The sequence below is a fragment of the Suncus etruscus genome, chromosome 3 (genome assembly GCF_024139225.1).
Source record: "Suncus etruscus isolate mSunEtr1 chromosome 3, mSunEtr1.pri.cur, whole genome shotgun sequence".
NCBI classification, from domain to species: Eukaryota; Metazoa; Chordata; class Mammalia; order Eulipotyphla; family Soricidae; genus Suncus; species Suncus etruscus.
The window spans coordinates 76,151,777-76,164,408 of NC_064850.1; the positions used below are offsets into that span (position 1 = coordinate 76,151,777).

General features: G+C 37.6%; 1 protein-coding gene across 1 annotated transcript in view; it reads right to left on the reverse strand.

The window, feature by feature from the left end:
- Window positions 1-9,186: 9,186 nt before the first annotated feature.
- Window positions 9,187-12,632, reverse strand: part of CEP78 (centrosomal protein 78) — a 32,418-nt gene continuing 28,972 nt past the window's right edge. The window contains exons 14-15 of the mRNA XM_049769768.1: window positions 10,835-11,003; window positions 9,187-9,808 (exon numbers count right to left, since the gene is read on the reverse strand). Of these exons, the coding sequence (XP_049625725.1) occupies window positions 9,320-9,808; window positions 10,835-11,003 (658 nt within the window). The 3' untranslated portion in view covers window positions 9,187-9,319. The remainder of the gene's footprint in view (window positions 9,809-10,834; window positions 11,004-12,632) is intronic.

Below are 12,632 nucleotides of genomic sequence, written 5' to 3' on the forward strand. Positions count from 1 at the left end.
TTAATATTCCTAGATATTTGATGTGTTGAGTACAAAATTTTTTTTCCATTCAGTTAGCTTTCTGTCTTAGCCATGTTTCTTTTGCCGTACAGAAACTTTTTAGTTGGATGTAGTCCCATTTATTTAAATTTGATGTTTGCCTTTGGCATCCTATCATCAAAGACTTTTTTGAGGTGTAGTTTTGGAGTGTTCTGCCTTTGTTTTTCTCAATAAATTTTAGAGCTTCAGGTCTGATTTCAAGGTCTTTAATTCATTTTGAGTTGACTTTTGTGTAAGGTGTGAGATATGAATCAGTTTTTACGTTCTTACAGATGGTTATCCAGTTGCTCCAACACCATTTTTTGAAGAGACTGTCTTTGTTTCATTTCAAATTCTTGGTTCTTTGTCAAATATTAGTTGACCATATATTTGGGGGTATGTCACTGGATATTCTGTTCTCATCCATTGGTCTGAGACTCTGTCTTTGTTCCAGTACCATGTTGTTTTGATCACTATGGCTTTGTTGTAAAGCTTCAAGTTAGTTAAGAAGATGCCACCCAGTATCTTATTTTCAATATGGATCTGGCTAACTTAGGTCTTTTATGGTTCCACACAAACTTTAATAATAAACTCTTAAGGGGCCAAAGTGATAGCACAGCGGTAGGGGTTTTGCCTTGCATGCGGCCAATGGCCAATCTAGGATGGACCTTGGTTCTATCCTCTGGCATTCCATATGGTCCCTCAAGCCAGGAGCGATTTCTGAGCACATAGCCAGGAGTTACCCCTGAGCATCACAGGGTGTGACCCAAAAAGAAAAAAAATGAACCCTTAAAAAATGATGTCTGGGGCCAGAGAGATAGCACAGTGGTAGGGCATTTGCCTTGCACACAGCAGACAGGATGAACCCTGGTTTGACTCTCGGCATCCCATATAATCCCCTGAGCCTGCCAAGGGCAATTTATGAGCACAGAGCCAGGAGTAACTCCTGAGCACTGCCAGGTGTGGCCCCTCCCTCCCCAAAAAACCCTCTGAATTTAAATAGGGATTGCATTGAATCTATATAATACATTAGGTAAGATAATCATTTTGATGATATTGATTCTTCCTTAAGTCTTCCTCAATTTCTTCCATTTTTTTCTGAAGTGTTTGATGTTTTTGTGATATGGGTCTTTCACCTCTTTTGTTAGGTTAATTCCTAGATACTTGATAGTTTTAGATACTATCTTAAATGGGATGGACACTTAGATCTTCTCTGATTTATTATTTGTAAAAAGGAATGCAAATGTCTTTTGTGTATTAACTTTGTAGCCGGCCACTTTGCTTTATTGATTTATTGTTTCTAGGTGCTTTTCTGTGGATTCTAGCATTTTCAATGTATATCATAACATCTTCAAATAGATATAGTTTGACTTCCTCTTCCTCCATTTGAATTCCTTTAATTTCTTCTCTTGTATGATTGCTATTGTTAGGACATCTAATACTATGCTGAATAAGAGTGGAAACAATGGACAACCTTGCCTAGTGTCTGACCTTAGTGGAAATTCTTTCAGTTTTTCACTGTTAAGGATAATGTTGGCTGTGGACTTCTTATAGATAGCTGTAATTATCTTGAGGAAGTTTCCTTCCAGCCCAATTTTGCTGAGTGTTTTCATCGTGAATGAGTGTTGTATTTTGTCAAATGCCTCCTCTGCATCGATTGAGATGATCATGTTATTTTGGTCTTTCTATTTGTTGATGTGGTGTATGATTTTGATTGATTTGTATATGTTGAACCATCCTTGCATACCCAGGATGAAACCCACTTGGTTATGGTGTATGATCTTTTTGATGTGTTGTTGGATTCGGTTTGCTAAAATTTTCTTAAGGATTTTTGAATCCATGTTCATTAGTGAGATTGAGTTGTAGTTTTCTTTCTTGGTGGTATTTTTGTTAGCTTTGGGAATGAGCATGATATTAGCTTCATAAAAAGAATTAAGGAGGATTCCTGCTTTTCAATGTTTTGGAAAAGTCTAAGGCTCAATGTTTGATAGAATGTTTGATTGAATTCACTGGTCCTGGGCTTTTATTCTTGGGGAGTTTCTTAATTACTGTTTTAATTTTCTTACTTGTAATTGGCTTATTTAGGCTTTCTACTTTCTTCTTATTAAAACTAGGAAGATGATATTTTTCCAGGAATCTGTCCATTTCTTCTGGGTTCTCTTACTTAACTGAGTAGTGATCATAATAAGCCTTCATGATGTATTGTGTTTCTTGAAGTTCTGTTGTAATCTATCCCCTTCCATTTCTCAGCCTGTTTATTTGAATGTTTTCCCTTTTTTTTTCCCTTTGTGAGTCTTGCCAGCGGTTTGTCTATCTTGTTCATTCTTTCAAAAACCAGCTCCTAGACACATTGATTCTTTGTATTGTTTTTGATGTTGTTTATTTCTGCTCTAGTTTTTATTATTTCTATTCTTCTACTTGTGTTTGGGTTCTTTTGCTGCTGATTTTACAGATACTTAAGGTGTCCCTTTAAGCTGTTGATTTTGTCATTTTCTTCTTTCCAAATGTAGGCTTGTATTGCTATATATTCCCCCTAATTACTGCTTTTGCTGTGCTTATATATTTCGGCAGTTTGTTTCTTCATTGTCATTTGTCTCAGGGATTTTTTATTTGTTCCTTGATTTCTTCTTTTATCCAGCTGTTGTTGAGAAGAATGTTGTTTAGTCTGCAGGTGTTAGATTTTCTCCACATCCTTTTACAGTCAATTTTGATCTCTGTTGCACTGTGGTCTGATTCGGTGCCTAGTATAAATCTTATATTGTGACTTTATGTAACTTATATTTGTGTCTAAGGTATGGTCTATCCCAGAGAAGGTTCCAGAAGTAGTCTAGAATAAGTTCTAGAAGAAGAATGTGTATTTCACTTTCTGAGGATGGAGGGCCCTGTATAAGTGCATTAGTCTTAGTTCTTCAAGTTTTTCATTAGGGCTCTTATGTCTTTTCTAGTTTCTGCCTAGTGGTTTTGTTTAGTGGCAATAATGGTGTGTTGAAATCTCCCACTACTATCACATTTCCATCTATATGTGAGCTCTGGCTCTCCATTTGGTGCATATAAATATATATATTAGAGTTAGTACTTCTTGGTCTAATGTTCCCCTGATCAATAAGTGGTGTCCATCTTTGTATCTGAGTACTTTCTTGAGTTTCAATGCAATTTGATCTGTTACAATATGGCTGACCCAGTTTTGTTTTTGTTTGTTTTGTTTTGATTTTGGGCCACACTGGTGACACTCAGGGGTTACCCTTGGCTATGTGCTCCTGGTTTGGAGGACCATATGGGATGCTGGGGATTAAACCGAAGTTCATCCCGGGTCAGCTGTGTTCAAGGCAAATGCCCTACCACTATGCTATTGCTCTGACCCATGTCCCAGCTCAGTTTTTTTTGTTTGTTTGTTTTCAGGGGCATGTATAATTGATTTTCATCCTGTTACTATAATTCTGTATCTATCCTAAAGTTTTTAAGTGTGTTTCCTGCAGGCAGCAAATATGAAAATATCTGGGTTTTGTTTTCTGATTCAACCCTCTGCCTTTTGATGGAAATGTTTAGTCTATTGACATTTTAGGAAATTAATGACAAAAAGGGTTGTTGTGCTGTTATATTGTATAGAGTTGTAGTTGTTGTTGTTGTTGTTATTGTTACAATTGGGTGTTTGGTTTGAAATTTTACTGATCTCTGTATAGTTTGTTGAGAGTTGGTTTGGTTAGCACAAGTGTTGTGAGTTCTATTTTGTCTGAGAATATGTTCAACCTTCCCATGTAAATGAGAGAGTTTCGCTGGGTAGTGGACTCTAGGTTGGAAGTTTCTGTCATTCAGTAGTTTAAATATGTCATTCCAACTGTCTTATTGCCTGAATTGTTTCAAATGAAACATCTTGTTTGATTCTTATGTTTCTTCCTTTAAAATTGAGCATTTTTGTTGTTGTTGTTGTTGTTTTGCCTTATTACTTTGAAGAATACCTCTCTTTGTTATTTGCCACTTGGATTACTATATGTCTTGGTGTTTATTTGTTAGGGTCTATTTAATTTGGTACCATTTTCACCTCTTTGATTTGTACAACAGCCTCTTTCCAGAGAGTGGGAAAATTCTCTGCTATTATTTTGTTCATTACTTGTTCTTCCCCTTTCCCTTTTACCTCTCCTGATATTCCTATAAGTTGTAGTTTCTTTTGTCTTTGTTCATTAAGCACCTTTTATTTTCTTCCAATGTTTTGTCTCTTTTTTTAATGACTTCTTTGTTTTTGGTGGCTTGCATTTTGTCTTCAACTTCATCCATGCAATTCTCTATGTGTGTAATTCTACTACCATAGCTTACTAGCATGTTTTTTTAGTTCCCGTAGTTCCATTTGTATGGATTCTCTCATCTCCTGATAGAGCTCTTCTTTCAGTTGGTTTAATTGTTTATCTATGGATTTTTTGATTTCCTTGGCTAGTGATTTCTTGAATTCCATTGCTAAGATATTAAATGCTGAGTTTAGGTCCTCATCTATAGGATTCTTGCTCATTATAGGACTTGGAAACTTTCTAGGATTTTTTTCTTCATATTCCCAATTGCTGGTGTCTTTTTTAGTTTCATCATTGCTCTTTGTATTGGGTGGGTTGGGAAACTGGAGTTTCAGGGTGTTTTAAAAAAGTGGTTTGTTTAATTGTGTAAGAGGTGGTTGAAGATATATCTGCTTTAGAGTTTATTTATTCTAGGTAAGTGAGGTTGCCCAAGTATTAAAGAAATGTTGTGAACTAGTTTGTTGGGTTGTTCTTCTGGTTTGGGGGCTGTATGTTTGCTAAGGGAAATAAATGTTGGGCCCAATCTTTCTAGGACCATCTGGTATAAAAGGAAGTGTCTGCAAGGTTTGTGGGGTAGCGTGATTATGTGCAGAGTGTGTACATGCAGTTCCCACTAACCTCTCCTGAGCAGGAGTATGGGCTTCTTGCTGGCAGCAGCTGGAGATACAGTGGGGAAGACTGGAGGGAGGGGCCTATTTACATGTGCTTCAGTTTTAAAATCTGCCTTTGGAATCCCAGAGTTAGGGTCCACGAGGTTGGGTATAGAGGGTTTATGGGGGTTGCGCAGAACTCACCTGAGCCAGAGGAGTAGGGGGCTTCTTGCCAGCAGCAACTGGAGATACATGTTTAAAATTTATACTACTCTTCACAAAAATTTTTTTTCATTCCTTTGAATTTTTAGTTGCAATGATAATTTTAACTTTGTAATATTTTTAATATTTCCCCTTCTTTTGTTTTATTCACATTTCCTCCACCACAATAAGAAAATCACAATCACTAATAAGTTAGGATTCTTTGTAATCAAATTCTCTCACATCTCTCACATCATATCTGGCAACACTAATTATATCTCTATCATTATAATTTTGCCTTTTGAGTGTTCTATAAATGGAATCTAAAAAGAAAGTTATCCTATTGAGACTACATAAACACAAACTGTCAGCTTCTTTCCCTAATCATGACTGTGAGAATCAAAAAATGTTACTTACTAATAGTTCATTTTTATTGCTGAATAGTGTTCCATTGTGTGATAAGTATTTTATTTCTTAATATGGTTTAAGTCAGGGGCTGGAACGATAGCACAGCAGTAGGGCATTTGCCTTGCAAGCATCTATCCCAGGGTGTACCTGAGTTCTATTCCTGGCATCCCATATGATCCCCCGAGCCTACCAGGAATGATTTCTGAGTGCAGAGCCAAAAGTAACCCCTGAGCGCTGCCGGATGTGACACACACACACACACACACACACACACACACACACACACACACACACACACGACTGAAGTCATTTTGGTGATATAAAGTCATCACAAACATTAATGTATAGATTTTTGTGTCAGCAGAGTTTTCATCTCTTTAGGGCAAATATCTAAAGACACCACTGAGTGGCAGGGGTAAGAGAGATATCACTAAGTGTTTTGACCAAGGTATTTTGCATTCCTATCAGCTACCTATGGAAATTCCAATTCTGTAACCTCATAGCTCTTGGCACTGCACTTCATTTTTTTCATCTTAGTAAGCATAGGATCAATGATTTTTAAAGAGAGGATAAAGTTTCTCCAAGTCATTATGTCACCATTTCCCCTTCTATTTACAGGGTTACTGTAGAGGTTTCCCTTGATAATTCAAAGCAACGTGTTCCTATATGTACAGGGTTTTTTGAACCTAAAAATATAACCATTAATATGTTAAAAAAATTATTGCTTCCAGACCCCATAAAAACTTACCATATTATACTAAATATGAATATTTGTATGTGATATCAGGAGTTGACTCCTTGATTTTACATAGGAGAAATGCTCTACCACTAATTTTCCTCCTTAGCCTAGAACAGAGGTGGTGAACAAGTTCAACACAAAGAGCCAAAATTTTAAACTGTGAGAGTCAGAGAGCCACACTAAACGTGTGACCTGCCAAAACAGACAAACACACAAAAGCATATAATTTTAACAATAATATATTAAACACATATTGCATTTTTGTCATTTTTAGTGAGGGTAAAAAATCCTGCAGTGACGGTGAGGGTGTGCTGCGTCCTCCACACTAAGAACTAATGGCAAGATGTGACCCAACATGTGACACACGGTCCCCGCTCGCTGGTTTGTGCAGTTGTTTCCGAGGGATGGGAGACAGGATGACGCAGCCTGGGGGTGGGACTCTGCACTCGGAGATCTCTCCTCAGAGGTCCCTCCTCAAAAGCAGCAGAACAAAATTCAAACTTGGCAAAGAGCAACAGTATACAAAATAATGATAAGAGAGAGAAAGAAAGAAAGGAAGGAAGGAAGGAAGAAAGAAAGAAAGAAGAGAAGGAAAGAAAGAAGAGAAAGAAAGAAAGAAAGAAAGAAAGAAAGAAAGAAAGAAAGAAAGAGAGAAAGAAAGAAAGAAAGAGAGAAAGAAAGAGAGAGAAAGAAAGAAAGAAAGAAAGAAAGAAAGAAAGAAAGAAAGAAAGAAAGAAAGAAAGAAAGAAAGAAAGAAAGAAAGAAAGAAAGAAAGATCTAGAGAGAGAAAGAGAAAGAGAGAGAAAGAGAAAGAGAGAGAAAGAGAGAAAGAAAGAAGAAAGAAAGAAAGAAAGAAAGAAAGAAAGAAAGAAAGAGAAAGAGAGAGAAAGAGAGAGAGAAGAGAGAAGGAGAGAGAAAGAAAGAAATAAATAAAGAAAGAAAGATATCGTGAGAGTGAGAGAGTAAGAAAGAATGAAATAAAGAAAGAATGAAAGAATGAAAGAAATAGAGAGAGATAGAAAGAGAGAAAGAAAGAAGGAAGGAAGGAAGGAAGGAAGGAAGAAAGACTGGGTCTAGTCCTAAAACAACCCCTTCCTCACAACTATATTTATTGCAGCACTATTCACAATAGCCAGGCTCTGGAAACAACCAAGATGCCCTTCAACAGACGAATGGCTAAAGAAACTGTGGTACATATACACAATGGAATATTATGCAGCCGTCAGGAGAGATGAAGTCATGAAATTTTCCTATACATGGATGTACATGGAATCTAGCATGCTCAGTAAAATAAGTCAGAGGGAGAGAGAGAGACGCAGAATAGTCTCACTCATCTATGGGTTTTAAGAACAATCCATCCAACTCTTAAGAATACTGTTAATTTCTAATTTTTTGCAATATACTTTTCAGACAAGTTCAGCAGTTCCTACTTAAAAATAAATTTTTGAAGAATTAGTACAGGGTTTGTAAACACACTTGCTTTACACACTGCCAGCTCTTGTTCCATCCTGCACACAGCATGCTGTCCCATGTTCCAGGAGTGATCCCTGAACACTGCTGGCTATAACCAAAAACCCCAAACTAAAAATTAAAAAACTCTAATCAAATATAAGTGATAAAGGCTGTATATTATTCTGCCTGCCTTAGGGAATTAAGAATAATCTAAAGCAACCCTGGGTATAAAGAAACCCACTTAACTTTTAATCTCCCTGATCTGAGTCTGTGGAGGTCTTCCACTAGGTACAGAAGTAACAGGACTGAATTCCGACTTAATAAAACACAATGCTTTATGCTTCTTTAGATTGTTCTTCTCAGTCGAAGCTAATGATCTGAAACGCAATTCTGAACATGTCACTCCCTCCCCATTTAGCTATTTTTCTGAAGAATAAAAGAAATCAGTACCATGAAATATGGATTCTTAAACCTGCCGCCATTCTCCTTGCTCCCAGGTGGAACATCACTTGCCCATCTACTGACAGTTCTCCAATTCTGAACCACTGTCTCTGCAGTCTCACTCACCACTCAATACTCCTGCCCTTCAACCTATGTCTGAGCATCTTTTCCTTCATCACTGTCTTCACCCATTCATCACTAGTCTGTAAGGACTTATGGTACTTGTTACTTCTTTACATAAACTTTCTTTGCCCAGCAACTATTCCCCCTCTTTACCACCCCAAACAAGATCCTTGAAATCCCCTCCTCACAGAAACATCTATTTGTGTGTCTCTCCCTCTCATCTACTGTAGCAGAGTGCAGAGTCTATCATGTTATTAGTATCTTTCCTCACTATTCACTGCACGGGATTGTAGAAGGTCTTCTGAGGACTACTGAGCCAGGCAGGGGCTTTCAGAAGATAAGGGACATTAGCTCTCATGTAATTTTACATTTCAAGTCATAACCTCATTGAATATCAGGACAATCCTTTCCTAATGAGTCAGTAGAATGATAAATGCAAGGAAGAACCTGGGTGCAGGTCTGCATTTCAGCTCAACCACTTATCTGTTGCTGTAGAATTTGGGGGAGCATATGATATACCTCCTTGGATTTATCTCGTAAAATAGGTATAATAATTTCTCATCTCATATGGTTACTATCATCTAGAAACATGGCTAGTAACCTTGGTGAAAGTTTGCTGCTCTAGTTAATATACACAAAGATACATCATTTGGATAATATCTGATCAAGTAATTCATATTTAATATTAATTATAGGGCAACCGAGTCCAATTGTTTCCTCATCCTTCATTTCACTGCTTTGTTGTTGTTAACTAGCTCCCTTCACAGGTTAGTTTCCTGAGGCTTTGTTTTGTTTACTGCCTGGAGTTACAGTATCCACACCAGTATCATACAAATAAGACACTCATAGTGTTAATAGTGTGAAGTGTCAAATGAAAAAACACAAAGGTTTTGTTATAGTAAAAGATCTTTCTCTCAATGCTGCATTTTAAAACAATAATGAAAAGATAAAAAATTTATTAATATTTCAAAGGCAAAAACATAATTCTCAACAGTTTAGATCTATGACAGGTGTGACAGAGTATGGATGCTTTCTTGAAATTCAAAATCAGATCCAACAGTGTCACTTTAAGATTGTTCCATTACATTGAGTTTATTTGTAGTTGTTTTGGTTGAAACAGTCACTATTCGACTTTCTTTCTTAACAGAAGTGTGTTTTTTCAAAGAATCACTTTTAACTGGTTCATTAACCAAAGGACTATTTTGTCCAATTCCTTTGCTTTTCCTATTAACAGATGAGCTGGAGTAGGAATGTGGGTCCTTTTCTTGTTCTCTCCTAGTAAAGTGGGATTTTTTGGTATGTTCACCTGTTTTGGCCATTTTTTCTGAAGATGAACTGCTATGTCTAGACAACTCCTCTTCTTTTTTTTGACTTCCAGAAATCACATCTGAAGAATATGTTTGAGCGATAAATTCCTGGAAAGATTTCTCTTGTGGCTTAATGGTGGAGAATTCCATGCTGTCTTTGCAGTTCTCTAAGGCCACCTGAGTAGAAACTGGAACAGGGAAGGAATCAAGAGGCAACGGAATTCTAGCATCTCCTGTGATTTTCTGAAACTGGAGGGAAAAACAAAAGAAAACAAAAATTCAGTGAAATAAAAGTCCACCATTAGTAAATAGTTACTCTGTGATATTTTTTTTAAGTGTTTGAGTCACACTAGGCAGGGCTCAAGCCTCACCTCTGGCTCTGTAATCAGGAATCACCCCTGACAGTGCTCAGGGAATTATATGGGGTGTTAGGGATTGAAAGTGGGTTGACTGTGTGCATGGCAAATGCCCTATCCGCTGTACTATTACTCGAGTCCCGAGTCTAAGACTTTACTAAATGATAATTCACAAACTGCCCAGATTTCACAGCTTTTTCTTGTTTCCTAGTTATATTTATCTTGCTAAGTGATTTCCACTTTACAATATTCAAGACTACATCCACTACATTTTCAGAGTTCAGTGTTTGAATAATTAAAACCAGCTCTCTTTTTCCTCTTTTTCTAAGAACATTAATTCCTCTCTCTATTCCAGGCATATGCAACAAATTGTGACTGTTCTCAAGCTCACAGTTCTTCTAAGGTGTCTGAGAAGAGGTGTGAGCTATCTGCTTCCTGGAGGAAGAGCAGACAGGCTTTGCCCTCAGTCCCACTCCCACAACTGCACCATTTTCTAGGATCTACTGCCTATTAATTTTGTCTGGACCACTGTTTTAAAAGTTAGCTGTATTGGAACTTGTACCTTCATTCGTGTTCCTTCATTGTAAGCTGACTGCATACAAATAGAAACCTAGATGAGATATGAATAAAATACATTTACACCATTTATCACTTAGAATAATTTCACTACTCTTTTGGTTTTTGTATTTTTTCTAAGGACAGCCTTGCTTTGAATAAGCTGTCAAAAAAAACTTCCAAAGTTTTATATACACAATTACAAAATCGTAACATGAGAAAATATAATCTTAGATTTAAAAGTAGCCCAGGAGTTTTCCAATTTCTAATTTATGAATTTAATAATGGACAGCTTGCTAATATTTTCTCTACCTTAGTCCTTTTTTTGCTAATGACTCAAACTTGACATGTTCTGTTCACTTACCTGGATATTCTGCATTTTTCCTAAAGTATTCTGCTTTGATTCTGATTTTTCTTCTTCAATGGTTTTCTCTTCTTTTGGTGGACTACTAAGAGTGGAATTCATCTGGGGATGACCCAGTATGTGAAAATCTGACTGGTCTATCCCAGCCATAGATGCAAGCTGCCCAAGCCTGAAGAAAAAGAGGAAAAGAAAAGCCAAGATTATTAGAATCTTAATCTTTTTTTTGTGTGTGTGTGGTTTTTGGGCCACAACCGGCGGTGCTCAGGGGTTACTCCTGGCTGTCTGCTCAGAAATAGCTCCTGGCAGGCACAGGGGACCATATGGGACACCGGGATTCGAACCAACCACCTTTGGTCCTGGATCGGCTGCTTGCAAGGCAAACGCCGCTATGCTATCTCTCCGGGCCCAGAATCTTAAATTTTTTTTAACAGAGCTTAGATCTGCTATTATTACAGTCATGAAATACTTCTAAATTCTTCCTAAAATTTTGTGGGGTGAAGGGTACCACGAATGAAACTAGGCTTTAAACATGTGAAGTTTGTATAATACCACTGAGCTGCCTTTTAAAGTATTAAAAACCAATATCCAGGCTGGAGAGATAGCATAGCAGTAGGACATTTGCCTTGCACACAGCCAATTCAGGACAGATGGTGGTCTGAATCCCAGCATCCCATATGGTCCCCTATGCCTGCCAGTAGTGATTTCTGAGCACAGAGCCAGGAGTAACCCCTGAGCCCCGCCAGTTGTGACCCAAAAACCAAAACCAAAACAAAACAAAACAATATCCTACCTCAACCCCTTCACTCTGCTAAATTCTTAGCCCCATTTGTATTTTTCCTTTGGGGGCAATACCTGGCAATGAAGGAGCTATTTCTGGCTCAGTCCTCCTCCCCACTGCTTACTTGTTTGTTTTTGGACTATAACTGATGGTGCTCAGGTCTTACATCCGGGTCTGTGCTCAGGGATCATTTTTGGTGGAGACATCTTATGTGGTGCTCAGGAGTCAAAACTGGATTGGATATAAACAAGGTGAGCACCTTCCCAACTGTCCTAACTCTCCAGCCCAGACTCTGGACTTTAGAGGTCATGTTCTAGGAGCACATCAGACCATTTTTCCTTTAAGTACTCTACTCCTTACAGTACACTGAATATCACTTGCTCTTATTTGCTTACCTATTATACTCCTTTCTACATACTATCTCCCTTAGCAGTTTTCACTTTGACCACATATCTACTCACTGCCTTGCATTTCCAACCCCCAGTTCTTTACTGACTTTTTCCCAACATTTCAACTGTAAAATATTGCTCCATTAGTTATCAATCTCTATTAATAACTTTTTGTAGTAAAACCCCTACCAAAGGAGAGTAATTTTAATCTCCCTTGCAGGTCAGTAACAACTTCCATATCTGAGAGAAAAAAAATAACTTTCAATTCAAACTTATTTAACAATACAAAAGTAGAATAAGGGGGAGGGGACTTAGAAAATTTCTATGTATACACAAAATACCACCCTTGGTTATCAATCTCTGATTCAAACAGAAATCCCTCCTATTGGAGAGTACTTTTTTTAATCTACCCTGCAGATTCCTATGCATTCCTGAATGTTTGGGTTTTTTGGTTGGTTGTTTGTTTTTTGGTTTATGGGTCACAACTGGCGGTGCTCAGGGGTTACGGGACCATATGAGATGCTGGGATTCGAACCACTGTTTGTCCTGCATGGGCTGTGTGCCAAGGCAAACGCCCTACCACTGTGCTATTTCTCTGGTCCACCTGAATTTTTTTTTAATAAATTATCTT